The 18,629-nt window shown below is 41.1% G+C and overlaps 1 protein-coding gene across 2 annotated transcripts in view; it reads right to left on the reverse strand.

Moving 5' to 3' along the window:
* The window catches only part of Galphas (G protein alpha s subunit), a 123,505-nt gene that overhangs the window by 83,308 nt on the left and 21,568 nt on the right, over positions 1–18,629 (reverse strand). Inside the window, exons 2-3 of one of the 2 annotated variants that reach the window (XM_071686222.1) lie at positions 12,729–12,801; positions 9,434–9,488 (exon numbers count right to left, since the gene is read on the reverse strand). In XM_071686222.1, the coding sequence (XP_071542323.1) occupies positions 9,434–9,488; positions 12,729–12,801 (128 nt within the window). Of the gene's footprint in view, positions 1–2,410; positions 2,525–9,433; positions 9,489–12,728; positions 12,802–18,629 lie in introns of those variants that run through there. The other variant, XM_071686223.1, reaches the window with a different exon arrangement.

Consider the following 18,629-nt stretch of genomic DNA (forward strand, 5'->3'; position numbering starts at 1 on the left):
CTCGCAACCATACAACATTGTTGGAACCACTATTCCTTCAAACATACCCATTTTTGCTTTCCGAGATAATGTTCTCGACTTCCACACATTCTTCAAGGCCCCCAGAATTTTCGCCCCCTCCCCCACCCTATGATCCACTTCCGCTTCCATGGTTCCATCCACTGCCAGATCCACTCCCAGATATCTAAAACACTTCACTTCCTCCACTTTTTCTCCATTCAAACTCACCTCCCAATTGACTTGATCCTCAACCCTACTGTACCTAATAACCTTGCTCTTATTCACATTTACTCTTAACTTTCTTCTTCCACACACTTTACCAAACTCAGTCACCAGCTTCTGCAGTTTCTCACATGAATCAGCCACCAGCGCTGTATCATCAGCGAACAACAACTGACTCACTTCCCAAGCTCTCTCATCCCCAACAGACTTCATACTTGCCCCTCTTTCCAAAACTCTTGCATTTACCTCCCTAACAACCCCATCCATAAACAAATTAAACAACCATGGAGACATCACACACTCCTGCCGCAAACCTACATTCACTGAGAACCAATCACTTTCCTCTCTTCCTACACGTACACATGCCTTACATCCTCGATAAAAACTTTTCACTGCTTCTAACAACTTTCCTCCCACACCATATATTCTTAATACCTTCCACAGAGCATCTCTATCAACTCTATCATATGTCTTCTCCAGATCCATAAATGCTACATACAAATCCATTTGCTTTTCTAAGTATTTCTCACATACATTCTTCAAAGCAAACACCTGATCCACACATCCTCTACCACTTCATTATAATGAATTAATAATTCACTCTGCATATGTTTTCTGGCACCAATCCATGTTGGCCTTTGTTTATGTAGCTGTTCTTGATCAAACAGATGGTTTTGTAAGTAAAAACCTATTATAAAGGATGAGATGCATTCTTTATAGATGTTCTTTAAAGCAAAAAATCCTTAAAAGGGGCTATTATAACATAGTGCCTATAAAGATGTATTCCCGAAAGTGTTGATGCTTACACTGGTAAATGCTACAGAACGGTTTCCTTCGGTAACAGTAGTGGCTATGCAGATTTAACTTTGATGTTTTATACATAAGACTGAGACAATGTTGATATATTTCTTTTTTTCATACATGCTTGCCATTTCCAGCATAAGCAAGGAAGTGTCAAGAACAGATGATAGAACCTTAGAGGGAAAAATCCTCACTTAGCTCCTTGCTCTGCTCCTTCTTTTGGAAAGTAATACAGGAAGGAAGGATTTTCAGTCATCCACTCCCGTCCCTCTCACTCACCTTCTACAACGTGAAGGGAATACATGGGCAGTATTCTTTCTCCTCTATCCCCTGGGATAATATAAATACCACATGAAATTACATTTAACCAACAATCATTAGTTTATCGAATCTTACAGTGTTATTGATCACCACCACCACACTCCAACAATGCACCTAAACTTTACTGGCTTGTTTTCCATCATCTCCAATGGCTTATTCCTTGTGTGAAAAAAAATCGTTGCAAATTAGGATGTGGTTGATTGGAAAGCTAATCCAAGAGACTGATCCACATGTGCCTGATGCTCACTTGCCTCAACCCTATACTGTATATCATTTGCATCTTGAAGTTCATATTACAATAATTTTTCTGGGCAACTTGGATGTTTCACATATACTCATATTTGCAAGCTATTTTCCAGACATGATGAATTTAAAATGTACTGAAAACACAAGTAAGAGATTGCTAAAAAGGATGACTAAGACTGAAATGTGAATTATTGCAGGCTGAACACAAATGGCTTATGATATATATATAAGATGGTTGTATATATATTTGCTAGTTCTCTTTCTTCTATTTTTAGATTGCTTTTTTCTAATGTCTATTCTATCTATATCTCTGATGCCCTTTTCCTTCAAACTCCGTCAAGGGGGTGGCCGAAGAAAAAGAGTCTCCATAAATGGTGAACTCCAGTGCCACTTTTTAAGGCTCTAGTGCCACATCCTTAACAGGTCACTGGCAGCTGGCAACTCTGGTGAAGTGTTTACAGAGGCTCCTACCTGATATTTCTACTGACTACTTCTAACTAAAGTGTCTACCTAATGTTCCAACCAACTACTGCTACTTAATGCTCTTGCCCAATGTTCCCACCAACTGCTATCACCTGTTTCTACCCAATGCTCCTATCAAATGTTCCTACCTACTACTCCTATCTATTGCTCATACCGATTTGCCAAAAGTCAGGGATAGCACACAGCACTCACCACAAGGAAATCTAGAGTTATGAAAAATGAGTTGTATGAGTTAAGTGTTGTCATGTTTTATGTGTGACAAGGAGAGCTTGTATGTTTGTGGACAGAGTACCAGTAGTCCACATCTGGATGAGACAAAGAAAGAAAAGACAGCTACCTGGTTCAGAGGAGTGCAACTTGACAACCACTGAAGTGCTGGCTCACTTTTTTTTTGTTGTTGTTGTTGAAGGCTCCACTCACAGACAAAAGTCCACATCAAGGCCAGGACTTAAACGAAATAAAGAGAGAATTATGGAACGGAAAAAGAAAAGACAAGGGAAAGTATTTACCAATTTTTGAGAAAAAGAAAAACCTGTCTTTTGAAATGTGCTAGGTCATAGTTATTGGTTTAAACATGAGAGGGCAGAGAGTTCCAGAGCTTCGATGAGTAGAGAAAGAAGCAAATATCAAAACGGCTCATCCTTGAGTTGCTGATGGCCACACAATAATCATGTAACACAGCAGCTTGCTGAGTATTGCATGGCCTAGCTAGTGGAATGGGCACACAAGCAACCAGCTCTTGGGAGCAAAAGCCAAAGTACTACCTATAGGAGAGGGAAAGTGAACCAACAGTGCAGTGTAGGGCAAGGGGATCAGCCTGGGACAATTTATAAGGTGGATTGCTTTCAACTCCATTAAGTATGGATGCAGAGCTAGAAAAACCCAAATGAGAAAGCAGTACTCCATACAAAGACTAATCAATCTCTTGTATAAACGGAGCAACAGTTCTGAAGAGAAGCAGTTTCAACATCTAAACAGGACACAGTTGCTTCGAGTCAACCTTAGCTATTCCCGTAATGTGGGGTTTCCAAAAAAGAGTGGATGCTTCAGTAATACCAAGTGTGTTCACTGAGTCAAGAGGCAGAATTACAGAATCATCAAAGGTAAGACAAGAGTTGTGAGGAGTTTTCAATAGAGAGATGGGTAGAAATTGGGTCTTGGAGGCAATTAACTTGAGATTTTGTGTATCCCGCTGAGACATCCTGTCAAAGTGTGAGTTTACTGAGGAGGCAGTGTCAAGACAAGACACAGATCGACTGAACGAACTTGGAGCAGAATTGAGGATGAGGAGGAATGCAGTGCTGAGTTGTCAGCGAATGAGTACATTCGATTATTTTGGGAGAGGTAATCATTGAAAAAAAAAATGTGTAGGGGACAGGACAGAACTTTGAGGGACACCACTGTTGATGGAGGAACACCACTGTTGATGGAGAAACACCACTGTTGATGGAGAAAAGGGGGAAAGCTGATCCATCAACAACCACAGTATACCACATCATTCCTTGCCGGCATGTACAGATCATCAGACTGGGGAAGAGCAGTGTGGTTTCAGAAGTGGTAGAGGATGTGTGGATCAGGTGTTTGCTTTGAAAAATGTATGTGAGAAATACTTAGAAAAGCAAATGGATTTGTATGTAGCATTTATGGATCTGGAGAAGGCATATGATAGAGTGGATAGAGATGCTCTGTGGAAGGTACTAAGAATATATGGTGTGGGAGGAAAGTTGTTAGAAGCAGTGAAAAGTTTTTATCGAGGATGTAAGGCATGTGTACGTGTAGGAAGAGAGGAAAGTGATTGGTTCTCAGTGAATGTAGGTTTGCGGCAGGGGTGTGTGATGTCTCCATGGTTGTTTAATTTGTTTATGGATGGGGTTGTTAGGGAGGTAAATGCAAGAGTTTTGGAAAGAGGGGCAAGTATGAAGTCTGTTGGAGATGAGAGAGCTTGGGAAGTGAGTCAGTTGTTGTTCGCTGATGATACAGCGCTGATGGCTGATTCATGTGAGAAACTGCAGAAGCTGGTGACTGAGTTTGGTAAAGTGTGTGAAAGAAGAAAGTTAAGAGTAAATGTGAATAAGAGCAAGGTTATTAGGTACAGTAGGGTTGAGGGTCAAGTCAACTGGAAGGTAAGTTTGAATGGAGAAAAACTGGAGGAAGTAAAGTGTTTTAGATATCTGGGAGTGGATCTGGCAGCGGATGGAACCATGGAAGCGGAAGTGGATCATAGGGTGGGGGAGGGGGCGAAAATCCTGGGAGCCTTGAAGAATGTGTGGAAGTCGAGAACATTATCTCGGAAAGCAAAAATGGGTATGTTTGAAGGAATATTGGTTCCAACAATGTTGTATGGTTGCGAGGCGTGGGCTAAGGATAGAGTTGTGCGCAGGAGGATGGATGTGCTGGAAATGAGATGTTTGGGGACAATGTGTGGTGTGAGGTGGTTTGAACGAGTAAGTAACATAAGGGTAAGAGAGATGTGTGGAAATAAAAAGAGCGTGGTTGAGAAAGCAGAAGAGGGTGTTTTGAAATGGTTTGGGCACATGGAGAGAATGAGTGAGGAAAGATTGACCAAGAGGATATATGTGTCGGAGGTGGATGGAACGAGGAGAAGTGGGAGACCAAATTGGAGGTGGAAAGATGGAGTGAAAAAGATTTTGTGTGATCGGGGCCTGAACATGCAGGAGGGTGAAAGGAGGGCAAGGAATAGAGTGAATTGGATCGATGTGGTATACCGGGGTTGAGGTGCTGTCAGTGGATTGAATCAGGGCATGTGAAGCGTCTGGGGTAAACCATGGAAAGCTGTGTAGGTATGTATATTTGCGTGTGTGGACGTATGTATATACATGTGTATGGGGGTGGGTTGGGCCATTTCTTTCGTCTGTTTCCTTGTACTACCTCACAAACGCGGGAGACAGCGAAAAAAAAAAAATATATATATATATATATATATATATATATATATATATATATATATATTATCCCTGGGGATAGGGGATTAAGAATACTTCCCACGTATTGCCTGCGTGTCGTAGAAGGCGACTAAAAGGGGAGGGAGCGAGGGGCTGGAAATCCTCCCCTCCCGTTTTTTTTTTTAAATTTTCCAAAAGAAGGAACAGAGGGGGCCAGGTGAGGATATTTCAAAAAAGGCCCAGTCCTCTGTTCTTAACGCTACCTCGCTAACGCGGGAAATGGCGAATAGTTTGAATGAAATGAAAAAAAATGAAGTATATATATTTTTTTTTCTTTTTTTTTTTTTGCCGCTGTCTCCCGCGTTTGCGAGGTAGCGCAAGGAAACAGACGAAAGAAATGGCCCAACCCACCCCCATACATATGTATATACATACGTCCACACACGCAAATATACATACCTACACAGCTTTCCATGGTTTACCCCAGACGCTTCACATGCCCTGATTCAATCCACTGACAGCACCTCAACCCCGGTATACCACATTGATCCAATTCACTCTATTCCTTGCCCTCCTTTCACCCTCCTGCATGTTCAGGCCCCGATCACACAAAATCTTTTTCACTCCATCTTTCCACCTCCAATTTGGTCTCCCACTTCTCCTCGTTCCCTCCACCTCCAACACACATATCCTCTTGGTCAATCTTTCCTCACTCATTCTCTCCATGTGCCCAAACCATTTCAAAACACCCTCTTCTGCTCTCTCAACCACGCTCTTTTTATTTCCACACATCTCTCTTACCCTTACGTTACTTACTCGGTCAAACCACCTCACACCAAACATTGTCCTCAAGCATCTCATTTCCAGCACATCCATCCTCCTGCGCACAACTCTATCCATAGCCCACGCCTCGCAACCATACAACATTGTTGGAACCACTATTCCTTCAAACATACCCATTTTTGCTTTCCGAGATAATGTTCTCGATTTCCACACATTCTTCAAGGCTCCCAGGATTTTCGCCCCCTCCCCCACCCTATGATCCACTTCCACTTCCATGGTTCCATCCGCTGCCAGATCCACTCCCAGATATCTAAAACACTTTACTTCCTCCAGTTTTTCTCCATTCAAACTTACCTCCCAATTGACTTGACCCTCAACCCTACTGTACCTAATTACCTTGCTTATTCACATTTACTCTTAACTATGTGGATGTAACCAAGATGTGAAAAAAGGAGAGATAGGTAGTATGTTGAGGAAAGGAACCTGGATGTTTTGGCTCTGAGTGAAACGAAGCTCAAGGGTAAAGGGGAAGAGTGGTTTGGGAATATATATATATATATATATATATATATATATATATATATATATATATATATATATATATATTGTTTATGGATGGGGTTGTTAAGGAGGTGAATGCAAGAGTTTTGGAAAGAGGGGCAAGTATGTAGTCTGTTGTGGATGAGAGAGCTTGGGAAGTGAGTTAGTTGTTGTTCGCTGATGATACAGCACTGGTGGCTGATTCGTGCAAGAAACTGCAGAAGCTGGTGACAGAGTTTGGCAAAGTGTGTGAAAGAAGAAAGCTGAGAGTAAATGTGAATAGGAGCAAGGTTATTAGGTACAGTAGAGTTGAGGGACAAGTCAATTGGGAGGCAAGTTTGAATGGAGAAAAACTGGAGGAAGTGAAGTGTTTTAGATATCTGGGAGTGGCTTTGGTAGCGGAAGTGAATCATAGGGTGGGTGAGGGGGCGAAAGTTCTGGGAGCGTTGAAGAATGTGTGGAAGTCGAGAATGTTATCTCGAAAAGCAAAAATGGGTATGTTTGAAGGAATAGTGGTTCCAACAATGATATATGGTTGCGAGGCGTGGGCTATAGATAGAGTTGTGCGGAGGAGGGTGGATGTGCTGGAAATGAGATGTTTGAGGACAATATGTGGTGTGAGGTGGTTTGATTAAGTAATGAAAGGGTAAGAGAGATGTAAGGTAATAAAAAGAGTGTGGTTGAGAGAGAAGAAGAGGGTGTTTTGAAATGGTTTGGTCACATGGAGAGAATGAGTGAGGAAAGATTGACCAAGAGGATATATGTGTCAGAGGTGGAGGGAACAGAGAGAAGTTGGAGACCAAATCAGAGGTGGAAAGATGAAGTGAAAAAGATTTTGAGTGATTGGGGCCTGAACATGGAGGAGGGTGAAAGGCATGCAAGAAATAGAGTGAATTGGAACGATGTGGGATACCGGGATCGATGTGCTGTCAATGGATTGAACCAGGGCATGTGAAGCGTCTGGGGTAAACCATGGAAATTTTTGTGGGGCCTGGATGTGGAAAGGGAGCTGTGGTTTTGGTGCATTATACATAACAGCTAGAGACTGAGTGTGAACAAATGTGGCTTTTGTTGTCTTTTCCTAGCGCTACCTTGCGCACAGGCAGGGGAGGGGGTTGTTACTTCATGTGTGGCTGGATGGCGATGGTATGAATAAAATCAGACAGTATGAATTATGTACATGTGTATATATGAATGTGTCTGTGTGAGTATATATATGTATACGTTGAGATGTATAGGCATGTATATTTGCGTGTGTGGACGTGTATGTATATACATGTGTATGTGGGTGGGTTGGGCCATTCTTTCATCTGTTTCCTTGTGCTACCTCGCTAACACAGGAGACAGATAACAAAGTAAAATAAATAAATAAAATATATATACACACAGGGGGATAGGGGAGAAAGAATACTTCCCACGTATTCCCTGCGTGTCGTAGAAGGCGACTAAAAGGGAAGGGAGCGGGGGGCTGGAAATCCTCCCCTCTCGTTTTTTTTTTTTTTTTTTTTTTAATTTTCCAAAAGAACGAACAGAGAAGAGGGCCAGGTGAGGATATTCCCTCAAAGGCCCAGTCCTCTGTTCTTAACGCTACCTCGCTATCGCGGGAAATGGCGAATAGTATGAAAAAAAAAAAAAATATACACACACATATCATATTCATAAAATAAATATCTTTATCAGGTCCATGAAATGAGCATCCGTTATAGAAGGTCTCTCTGTATATGTTGTTTCATAACTCTTTCAAGGACTTTTAATTCACATTAAGTCAAACTAACTGGTCTCCAATGTTCACATATTAGCCTGGATCCTCCTAATTAACTGATGTTCCATATGCCAATTTGTGGAAGACTGCAATTTTGCATTCATGCAGACTTTGCCACTTAATAATATCATCACTGGTATTGCTATTGCTGTTCTTGTCTTTCTAAGGAATATGGATAAGTTTCCATCTGCTCTTAGAGTCTAATTTTGTCTAAGTTGATCGATCGCTCCAAATATATCATATGAAATTTTAATGTAAAGATTGCATTTTCATCATCCTGGTTAAACAATTCATCTTTCAATATCTCATTACAATCTGAGCTAAATACTGGTTCATATTGTTCAGCCAACTTCCTACACATTTCCTTGAGGTCATTCTTATATCTATCTCCTTCCTTAAAAGGTACAATCACTGTTTTCTTGATTGCCTTGTTCCTGTATGTAAACAGCAACTTGGATGTTTCTCCATGTTCAGTGTAACTTTTTTCTTAATCATTTTCTGTTCTATTTCATGGAATTTCATTATCTAGACACCTGCATCTTATATTCTCTCATTTACCAGGAAAGAAGTTTCACCATTCTGTGTGAGAACGACTTGGGAGTTGACACCATCCATAACCTGTTGCTATAGTCCACATGAAGAGAACAGTTATGGACACAAAGTGTGTGCTGGCCAATATCAAAACAGCTTTCAAGTACATGGATGAAAAAAATATTTAGGAAACTGTTCATATCCTCCATAAGGGCAAAGGTAGAAAATGCTTCTCAAGTTTGGGTACCACACCAAAAATCAATAAAGAGGTAATAGAAAATGTCCAAATGATGGCAACAAAGATATCAGAATTAAGAGAACCGAGTTACAAAGAAAGGAAGGAGGCTTTAAATATGCCTACCTTGGATGAATGAGTGAGGAGTGACCCATTCACGTTTATGCTTTTAAAAGAGATCAATGATTTGGACAGTGAAAAATTCCAAAAGAGATGGAGGGATAAAGTAACCAGGGAATAAACATTAATTCACGCAAGTAACTTGTTTTAAAAAGTACATAGTATAAAAATGGCAGAAGAAAGGAATAAAATGACAGAAGACATAGTTAAAGAATAGAGCATAAATAAGTTTCAAAGCTGTATGGCAGCAGTAGAGAATGTTCAAGAGATGGGGCCCATAAGTGTAAACTTCCCTCCCATGCAGACAAATACATTATTGCAAAAAGGTAACTACAAAGTTCTTTTATTATCATTAATAAATGCTATACTTTGTGACATGATGGGAGGGAGGGATCAGGATGGCCCTGCTGTACATATGACTTCCATGCAATCACCTACCACTGTGGCAAAAGAAAACAAAAGAAGAACCAACATGTAAATACTCACCAAGATGGCGTCACGGATGTTACATCTGATGGCATGGATCTTTTCTCTTTTCTCTCTGAAAAAAAGCAAATAAAATTAACATTTCTGTGACAAAAACTGACTTATGTATCCCTATGAAGAGACCACCACCAAATAGCTATGACGACATATTACATATAATGAGTTTGAACAAAGAAAATTTGAGGGAAGTGGAGTGTCTCAGATACCTGGCAGTGGACAAGGTAGCAAATGGAACCAAGGAAGCAGAAGTGAGCCAGGCTAGTGGATAACACTCACCACAGGAAAATCTAGTTATGAAGAATGAGCTGTGTGAATTAAATGTTGTCATGAGTTATGTAAGACAATGAGAGGTTGTATGTTTGTGGACAGAATACCAACAATCCATGTGTGGGTATGGCAGAAAGAAAAGACAGCTACCCAAATCAGATGAGTTAAACTTGACAACCAATGAAGTGCTGGCTCACTATGTTGCCGTCACTAACCCTCCCAACATCCAGGTGGCTGCTAACTACTACCTACTCCTAAACAATTCCATCACCTTACCTTTGAGCTTTGTTTCACTCAGAGGTGGAACATCCAAGTTCCTTTCCTCAAATATACAACCTATCTCTTCTTGATGGGATTCCTCTTCTCTTCCACCTTTGAGAAAGTGAAATACAATCAGGGGAGAGTTTTCAGACCCCTACTTATGCCACTCTTAGTCAACTTCCATAATAAGCAGGGAATACATGGGTATGACAGTCCTCAACTTACCCAGAGGTGAAGTAGGTGTCCAGGAAAGTAATCTTGTCATAACTTGAGGCCACTATGTGCATTAAGCATCTGTAATCATTCTAGAAAACACCAGGGTACATTCATGATTGGAATGCATGTCATCAATGCAGGGTAAAGCCTTCCAATGTAGTCCATTGCTTATGTTAATCCCATGGCTAGAAAATGGCATAGGGTAAGGCATTTTTCTGTAACTGCATGAGTTCTTTATTAGTCAAGTCTTCTGAATGTGATTCAAGCAAACTAACCACATCCTCCTCAATTTCTTAAGAGTTAATGCTACTGGCACAAGTCTTAAATGTATGCTGGATCTGAAATGATGTTCAAAGCCTGAGAAACTATGTACATACTCAGGCCACAGTTTTCCCCATAATGCCATTCACTGCCGAATTTTCCTCCACATTCATGTTAAAATTTTTCCACTGCTCACTAATCAAAGACTTATCCTACCCTATTGACTTGCTGGCACGGAGTATGCCCTGATGGCGGGAGACGTGCCCTAATCTATGAGCTCGAGCATGGAAGTGTTTTCAGGGATGGACTCTTTTCCCGAACATTCAGATTCATCACAGGCATTCAAGACTGCTTAGTGCATTGTTATGAATTATCAGTGATTTATTAGATATACTCCTACTAGTTTCATGGTGCTATATAGGTGAAAAATATTTTGAATAACCTAAGCCTATGGTCAGAATGCATGTAATACCAACTTTACATAGCCCTTCATAAGCCTGAGATTTTTTGTCTAAAACACTAAAAAATCTTTTACTTAAAATCTCCCACATCATTCCCTCTTTGTGCAAATGTTAAGCAATCTCTGGTTACCATGAGCCCAAGACCACTTTTCTTCCTTGGTAGTTGTTTTTTTGGCTTTATCCACTTACAGAACAACTTTGCCTCATCCACATTAACCCTTTCAAAACAATGGACATCTCTCACAGCAAGACTCTCCAAATGTCAGCTTACTGAGATTTTCAATAATAATTTTTAAAACTTTAGGCTCTAATATCAAGTTGAAGAGGGAAAATCTTATAAATCCACTATATCTGCTGCTGTAAAAACATTTAAATTAGGTGTGCTGTGGATGCTTGGTTAAACAAGCTGTTAACTTTTACTGACCCATTCACGTTTTTTCTCTTTATCACCACCACCACCAATGGATTACTAATCTGCAAAACCACTATCAATATAATTAGTGCTCCAAAGACTATCACTCATCAGTCTCTCATCAATTTAGGGCATATGTGCATGCATGCCATACCTTCCCTCCTTGTGTTATGTAAATAACTAACACAAGGATTTTTTTTCCCAGTACTAACTATAAGGCATCTCTGCAAACCAATAAAGCACACCTTACAATTTACATTTTTGGCACAATGACAAAATCAATGACTTTATAGTAAATGCTGTCCAATATCAAAATGCAAGTACTTTGGTAAATGTCATTTGATGTGTGTAACCACCTTCCACAATGATTTTCTTTAAATGCATCTGATTTCACAGTGCTGTCTCATTATCAGCTCTGGCAGCTTCCCTAGGCGTATATGTATTAAACAAATGACTGAAAAACACTTTTAGGAAATGCACCAAAAGTCTTCTCCTAACTTGTCTCACCTACTTCAATCATGCCATTATATAATTACTTAGCTTTCTCTCAGATAATCAATGCTGTCATGGTCACATTCCTTTGGATACAATCTTCAATACAAAACAAATCTCTATTTCTTTATCACAATGCTCATTATGCAAGCATGCTGAGCTAGTAATCTAGTGCCACATAAAGAACTAAGAAGAGGCTAAAGATGATGAGCAAGACCCATGGACTTAGCTATAGCCATAAGTTTCTGACAATCATCAATCCTTAAAAGCATCCAAAGTGACAGCTATATACCCAGTGCTTCCCCGAGTACCTTCAACACTATTTTAAGATTTAGTGAAATGGCTAAACTTGCTTTGGAGGCAGGACAAACCAAGGGAGGGCAACTGTTCAATGTAACAAGTTCACGTTTACATGTCGACCTCTGACAGGTGGGATATGAAATAAACATATTCTGCCAGGAGGTGGGATCCACATCTAAAATTTTGCTGTGACATATTCATACAATGCACAATGCACAATACCTTGAAAATTTTTATAATTTATGGAAATCAGCATCTTCCACAGTACAATAAAACAAGATTTTTTCCAACCTTACACAACTGTAAGAGCCTGTATGTCATTACCTGAGCCTGTGCCTATATTCTCAAGAGTAATAAATATGAAATGTACCTAGATAAGCTGCTGCTAAGCAGAGAGATACGTGTGTCAGAAAAGTTAAATTTTTTGTTAGGTTAATATGCAATGCTAATAAATCTCATTCTATATTTTTTATATAGAAAAAAAAAGGGAGGGCAAAGCCAACAGCAGGCATACACTTTCATGAACCTACTCTGAATTTCTGTCATCTTTCATACTAAAAGAAGTAACAAGATCAAATTTCATTACTAAACCTGTTTCGGTACAACTTTTGTGGAGTGTACTTACTCTTCACTGAATCCATCGACATGTAGAATTCTCATCTGCTTCACTATGGTGCTTTTCCCTGATTCACCGGCTCCTACGAGGAGACAAAAACTTTTAGTATGACATGACAACACTATCTTTTTCATAACTGTTCACTGTTTCCTGCATTAGGGGACAGTAGTACACGGAACAAATGAAGAACAGCCTCATTCACACACTTCCACTATCTGCCTGTCATGTATAATGCACTGAAACCAAAGCCCCCTATCTACAACCTGGCCCAACAAACCTTTCCTTGGTTTCCCCTTGCTGCTTCATGCACCCTCATTCAGCCCACGACAGCATGTCACATCCCATATACTACATCGCTCAAACTGGTTCTATTCCATACAACTCATACCTTTCTGCACATTTAAGCCCCTTCCACTCCATACTTCCACCTCCTTAGTTTTCCAATTTTCCTTGTTCCCTCCACTGTGGGAGCAGCTGCAGTTTCCAACAGCTTGGTTGACCAACAACCAAATCCAACAGCCTGGGCCTCACTCAGTATGTGTGTGTGTGTGTGCAGAACCCTAAAGACTGAACCAGGTATCCAAGTACCAGCTATGTACCCTCTAAGTTATCCTCTCCAAATGTCCAAATTGCTCTAACTCTTTCATACAAATTCTTATCACTACCAAAACTCTCTCTTAACCTATCATTCAATCAACACTCTAACACATATCATCCCCAAACATCACATTTCCAATAAATCCATCCCATTCCATACTTTTTTTTTTTATCTTAGGCCAATGCCGTGCACCCATATAAAAAGAGTCTTCTTCCCCATCAAATACATCCATATTAGCCCTCATAGATAGTGCTCACTCTCTCCATACACTCCTCAATGTATCATACCCAGGCTCCTAGCCTCCTCCCCCAAAATGGCTCACATAAGCTTCCACAACTCCATTCACTGCTATGTTCTTCCCAGGCATCAAAAACACTCCACTTCCTTCAGGTTCTTTCTATTCAAACTCATTCCAACTAACCTGTCTCTCTCCACTACAAAATCTGGTAACCTTGATTTTATTCAAATCTACTCTCAACTTTTTCCTTTCACACAGTCTCCCCAACTCAAAAACCAGCTTACCTCATCAATAAACAGATTAAACAGCCATGGTGGCATCAGACATCCTGCCACAGAACACCATCAAGAACCACTTACCCACCCTCCACTCTTCTTATAACACATACACACCTTATCATCAAGATGTTCTTCACTGCTTCTAGCAGTCTTCCTCCTTCACCATATTTATATTTTCACCATTTTCCACATGGCAACTTTATCAACCCTATCATATGCTTTCTCCAGATCAATACATGCCACATACAAATCCTCTTCTCACTCAATACTGATCTACACATCCTCTTCTCATGAAACCACTTTGTTCCTCACTAATCTGATACTCTATGCATGCCACCATTCTCTCAATCACCTTTCTCCCATACAACTTACCACAGGTACAATCAACAAACTTATACCTCTGTAATATGAATACTCACTTTTGTCCCCCTTATCTTTAAACAGTAGCACTAAAAGGGCACTCTGGCAAACCTCAGGTACCTCACCATAATCCTAACAACCCAATCAACAACCTCTTATCTTTTCACCAAATTACTTCCCGTGACTCATTTTGCATGCGTAGCTGACCCAAAAGCTGCATCTGCCATCCTAACATCAAACCTCTTCAACAGTCCCTCACATCTCTAAAATTTAATGATACTCCCTCACCCCAACTCTCATTTGCCCTTTTTTTCACCTCTTGCACCTTTCTCTTGACCTCTTGCCTCTTTTTTTTATACATCTCCCACTTATTTGCATTTTTTCCCTGCAAAAATCATCCAAATGCCTCTCTCTTCTCTTTCACTAATAATCTTACTTTTTCATCCCACTACTCACTACCCTTTCTAATCTGCCCACCTCCCACGCTTCTCATGCCACACGCATCTTTTGCACAAGCCATCACTGCTTCCCTAAATACATCCCATTCCTCCCCCACTCCCCTTATGTCCTTTGTTCTCATCTTTTTCCATTCTGTACTCAGTCTCTCCTGGTACTTCCTCACACAAGTCTCCTTCCCAAGCTCACTTACTCTCACCACTCTCTTCACCCCATCATTCTCTCTTCTTTTCTGAAAAGCCATACAAATCATCACTTTCGCCTCCACAAGATAATGATCAGACATCCCTCCAGTTGGACCTCTCAGCACATTAACATCCAAAAGTCTCTCTTTCGCGCGCCTATCAATTAACACATAATCCAATAACGCTCTCTGACCATCTCTCCTACTTACATATGTATACTTATGTATCTCTTTTTAAACCAGGTATTCCCAATCACCAGTCCTTTTTCAGCACATAAATCTACAAGCTCTTCCCCATTTCCATTTACAACACTGAACACCACATGTACACCAATTATTCCCTCAAATGCCACATTACTCACCTTTGCATTCAAATCACCCATCACTATAAACCAGTCTCGTGCATCAAAACTACTAACACACTCACTCAGCTGCTTCCAAAACACTTGCCTCTCATGATCTTTCCTCTCATGCCCAGGTGCATATGCACCAATAATCACCCATCTCTCTCCATCCACTTTAAGTTTTACCCATATCGATCTAGAGTTTACTTTCTTACACTCTATCACATACTCCCACCACTCCTGTTTCAGGAGTAGTGCTACTTCTTCCCTTGCTCTTGTCCTCTCACTAACCCCTGACTTTACTCCCAAGACATTCCCAAACCACTCTTCCCTTTTACCCTTGAGCTTCGTTTCACTCACAGCCAAAACATCCAGGTTCCTTTCCTCAAACATACTACCTACCTCTCCTTTTTTCTCATCTTGGTTACATCCACACACATTTAGACACCCCAATCTGAGCCTTCGCGTGACTTCTTCTGTTTCCCTTTAGAAAGTTAAAATACAAGGAGGGGAGGGTTTCCAGCCCCCCACTCCCATCACCTTTAGTTGCCTTCAACGACACATGAGGAATGCGTGAGAAGTATTCTTTCCCCCCTATCCCCAGGGATATATATATTTATTTATTTATTTATCTATTTTGCTTTGTTGCCGTCTCCCGCGCCTGCGAGGTAGAGTAAGGAAACAGACGAAAGAAATGGCCCAACCCACCCCCAGACACACATCCACACATGCAAACATACACACCCACACATCCCAACGTACACACATATATACACACACACAGACACACACATAAACACACATGCACACAATTCACACTGTCTGCCCCTACTCATAGCCATCGCTACCCCGCCAAACACGGATTAACATCCCCCTACCCCCTCATGTGTGCGAGGTAGCGCTAGGAAAAGACAACAAAGGCCCCATTCGTTCACACTCATTCTCTAGCTGTCATGTAATAATGCCCGAAACCACAGCTACCTTTCCACATCCAGGCCCCACAGAACTTCCCATGGTTTACCCTAGACGCTTCACATGCCCTGATTCAATCCATTGACAGCACGTCAACCCCGGTATACCACATCGATCCAATTCACTCTTATTCCTTGACAGCCTTTCACCCTCCTGCATGTTCAGGCTCCGATCACTCAGAATCTTTTTCACTCCATATATATATTATTATATATTTATTTACTTTGCTTTGTCGCTGTCTCCCGCGTTTGCGAGGTAGCGCAAGGAAACAGAAGAAAGAAATGGCCCAACCCACCCTCATACACATGTATATACACATACACGTCCACACACGCAAAACATACATACCTATACATCTCAATGTACACATATATATACACACACAGACACATACATATATACCCATGCACACAATTCACACTGTCTGCCTTTATTCATTCCCATCGCCACCTCGCCACACATGGAATACCATCCCCCTTCCCTGTCATGTGCGCGAGGTAGCGCTAGGAAAAGACAACAAAGGCCCCATTCGTTCACACTCAGTCTCTAGCTGTCATGTAATAATGCCCGAAACCACATCTCCCTTTCCACATCCAGGCCCCACACAACTTTCCCTAGACGCTTCACATGCCCTGATTCAATCCACTGACAGCACGTCAACCCCGGTATACCACATCGATCCAATTCAATCTATTCCTTGCCCGCCTTTCACCCTCCTGCATGTTCAGGCCCTGATCACTCAAAATCTTTTTCACTCCATCTTTCCACCTCCAATTTGGTCTCCCACTTCTCCTCGTTCCCTCCACCTCTGACACATATATCCTCTTGGTCAAGCTTTCCTCACTCATTCTCTCCATGTGACCAAACCATTTCAAAACACCCTCTTCTGCTCTCTCAACCACGGTCTTTTTATTTCCACACATCTCTCTTACCCTTACATTACTTACTCGATCAAACAACCTCACACCACACATTGTCCTCAAACATCTCATTTCCAGCACATCCACCCTCCTGCACACAACTCTATCCATAGCCCATGCCTCGCAACCATACAACATTGTTGGAACCACTATTCCTTCAAACATACCCATTTTTGCTTTCCAAGATAATATTGTCGACTTCCAAACATTCTTCAAGGCTCCCAGGATTTTCACCCCCTCCCCCACCCTATGATTCACTTCCGCTTCCATTGTTCCATTCGCTGCCAGATCCATTCCAAGATATCTAAAACACTTTATTTCCTCCAGTTTTTCTCAATTCAAACTTCCCTCCCAATTAACGTGACCCTCAACCCTACTGTACCTAATAACCTTGCTCTTATTCACATTTAATCTAAACTTTCTTCTTTCACACACTTTACCAAACTCAGTCACCAGCTTCTGCACTTTCTCACATGAATCAGCCACCAGCGCTGTATCATCAGCGAACAACAACTGACTCACTTCCCAAGCTCTCTCACCCACAACAGACTTAATGCTTGCCCCTCTTTCCAAAATTCTTGCATTCACCTCCCTAACAACCCCATCCATAAACAAATTAAACAACCATGGAGACATCACACACCCCTGCCGCAAACCTACATTCACTGAGAACCAATCACTTTCCTCTCTTCCTACACGTACACATGCCTTACATCCTCAATAAAAACTTTTCACTGCTTCTAACAACTTGCCTCCCACACCATATATTCTTAATACCTTCCACAGAGCATCTCTATCAACTCTATCATATGCCTTCTCCAGATCCATAAATGCTACATACAAATCCATTTGCTTTTCTAAGTATTTCTCACATGCATTCTTCAAAGCAAACACCTGATCCACACATCCTCTACCACTTCTGAAACCACACTGCTCTTACCCAATCTGATGCTCTGTACATGCCTTCACCCTCTCAATCAATACCCTCCCATATAATTTACCAGGAATACTCAACAAACTTATACCTCTGTAATTTGAGCACTCACTCTTATCCCCTTTGCCTTTGTACAATGGCACTATGCACGCATTCCGCCAATCCTCAGGCACCTCACCATGAATCATTTTTCTTTTTTTTTTTATTATACTTTGTCGCTGTCAACAACACAGTCACCCCCTTTTTTAATAGATTCCACTGCAATACCATCCAAACCTGCTACCTTGCCAGCTTTCATCTTCTGCAAAGCTTTTACTACCTCTTCTCTGTTTACCAAATTATTTTCCCTAACCCTCTCACTTTGCACACCACCTCGACCAAAACACCCTATATCTGCCACTCTGTCATCAAACACATTCAACAAACCTTCACAATACTCACTCCATCTCTTTCTCACATCACCACTACTTGTTATCACCTCCCCATTAGCGCCCTTCACTGAAGTTCCCATTTGCTCCCTTGTCTTACGCACTTTATTTACCTCCTTCCAGAACATCTTTTTATTCTCCCTAAAATTTAATGATACTCTCTCACCCCAACTCTCGTTTGCCCTCTTTTTCACCTCT

This window comes from Panulirus ornatus, chromosome 42 (genome assembly GCF_036320965.1).
Source record: "Panulirus ornatus isolate Po-2019 chromosome 42, ASM3632096v1, whole genome shotgun sequence".
Lineage (NCBI taxonomy): Eukaryota > Metazoa > Arthropoda > Malacostraca > Decapoda > Palinuridae > Panulirus > Panulirus ornatus.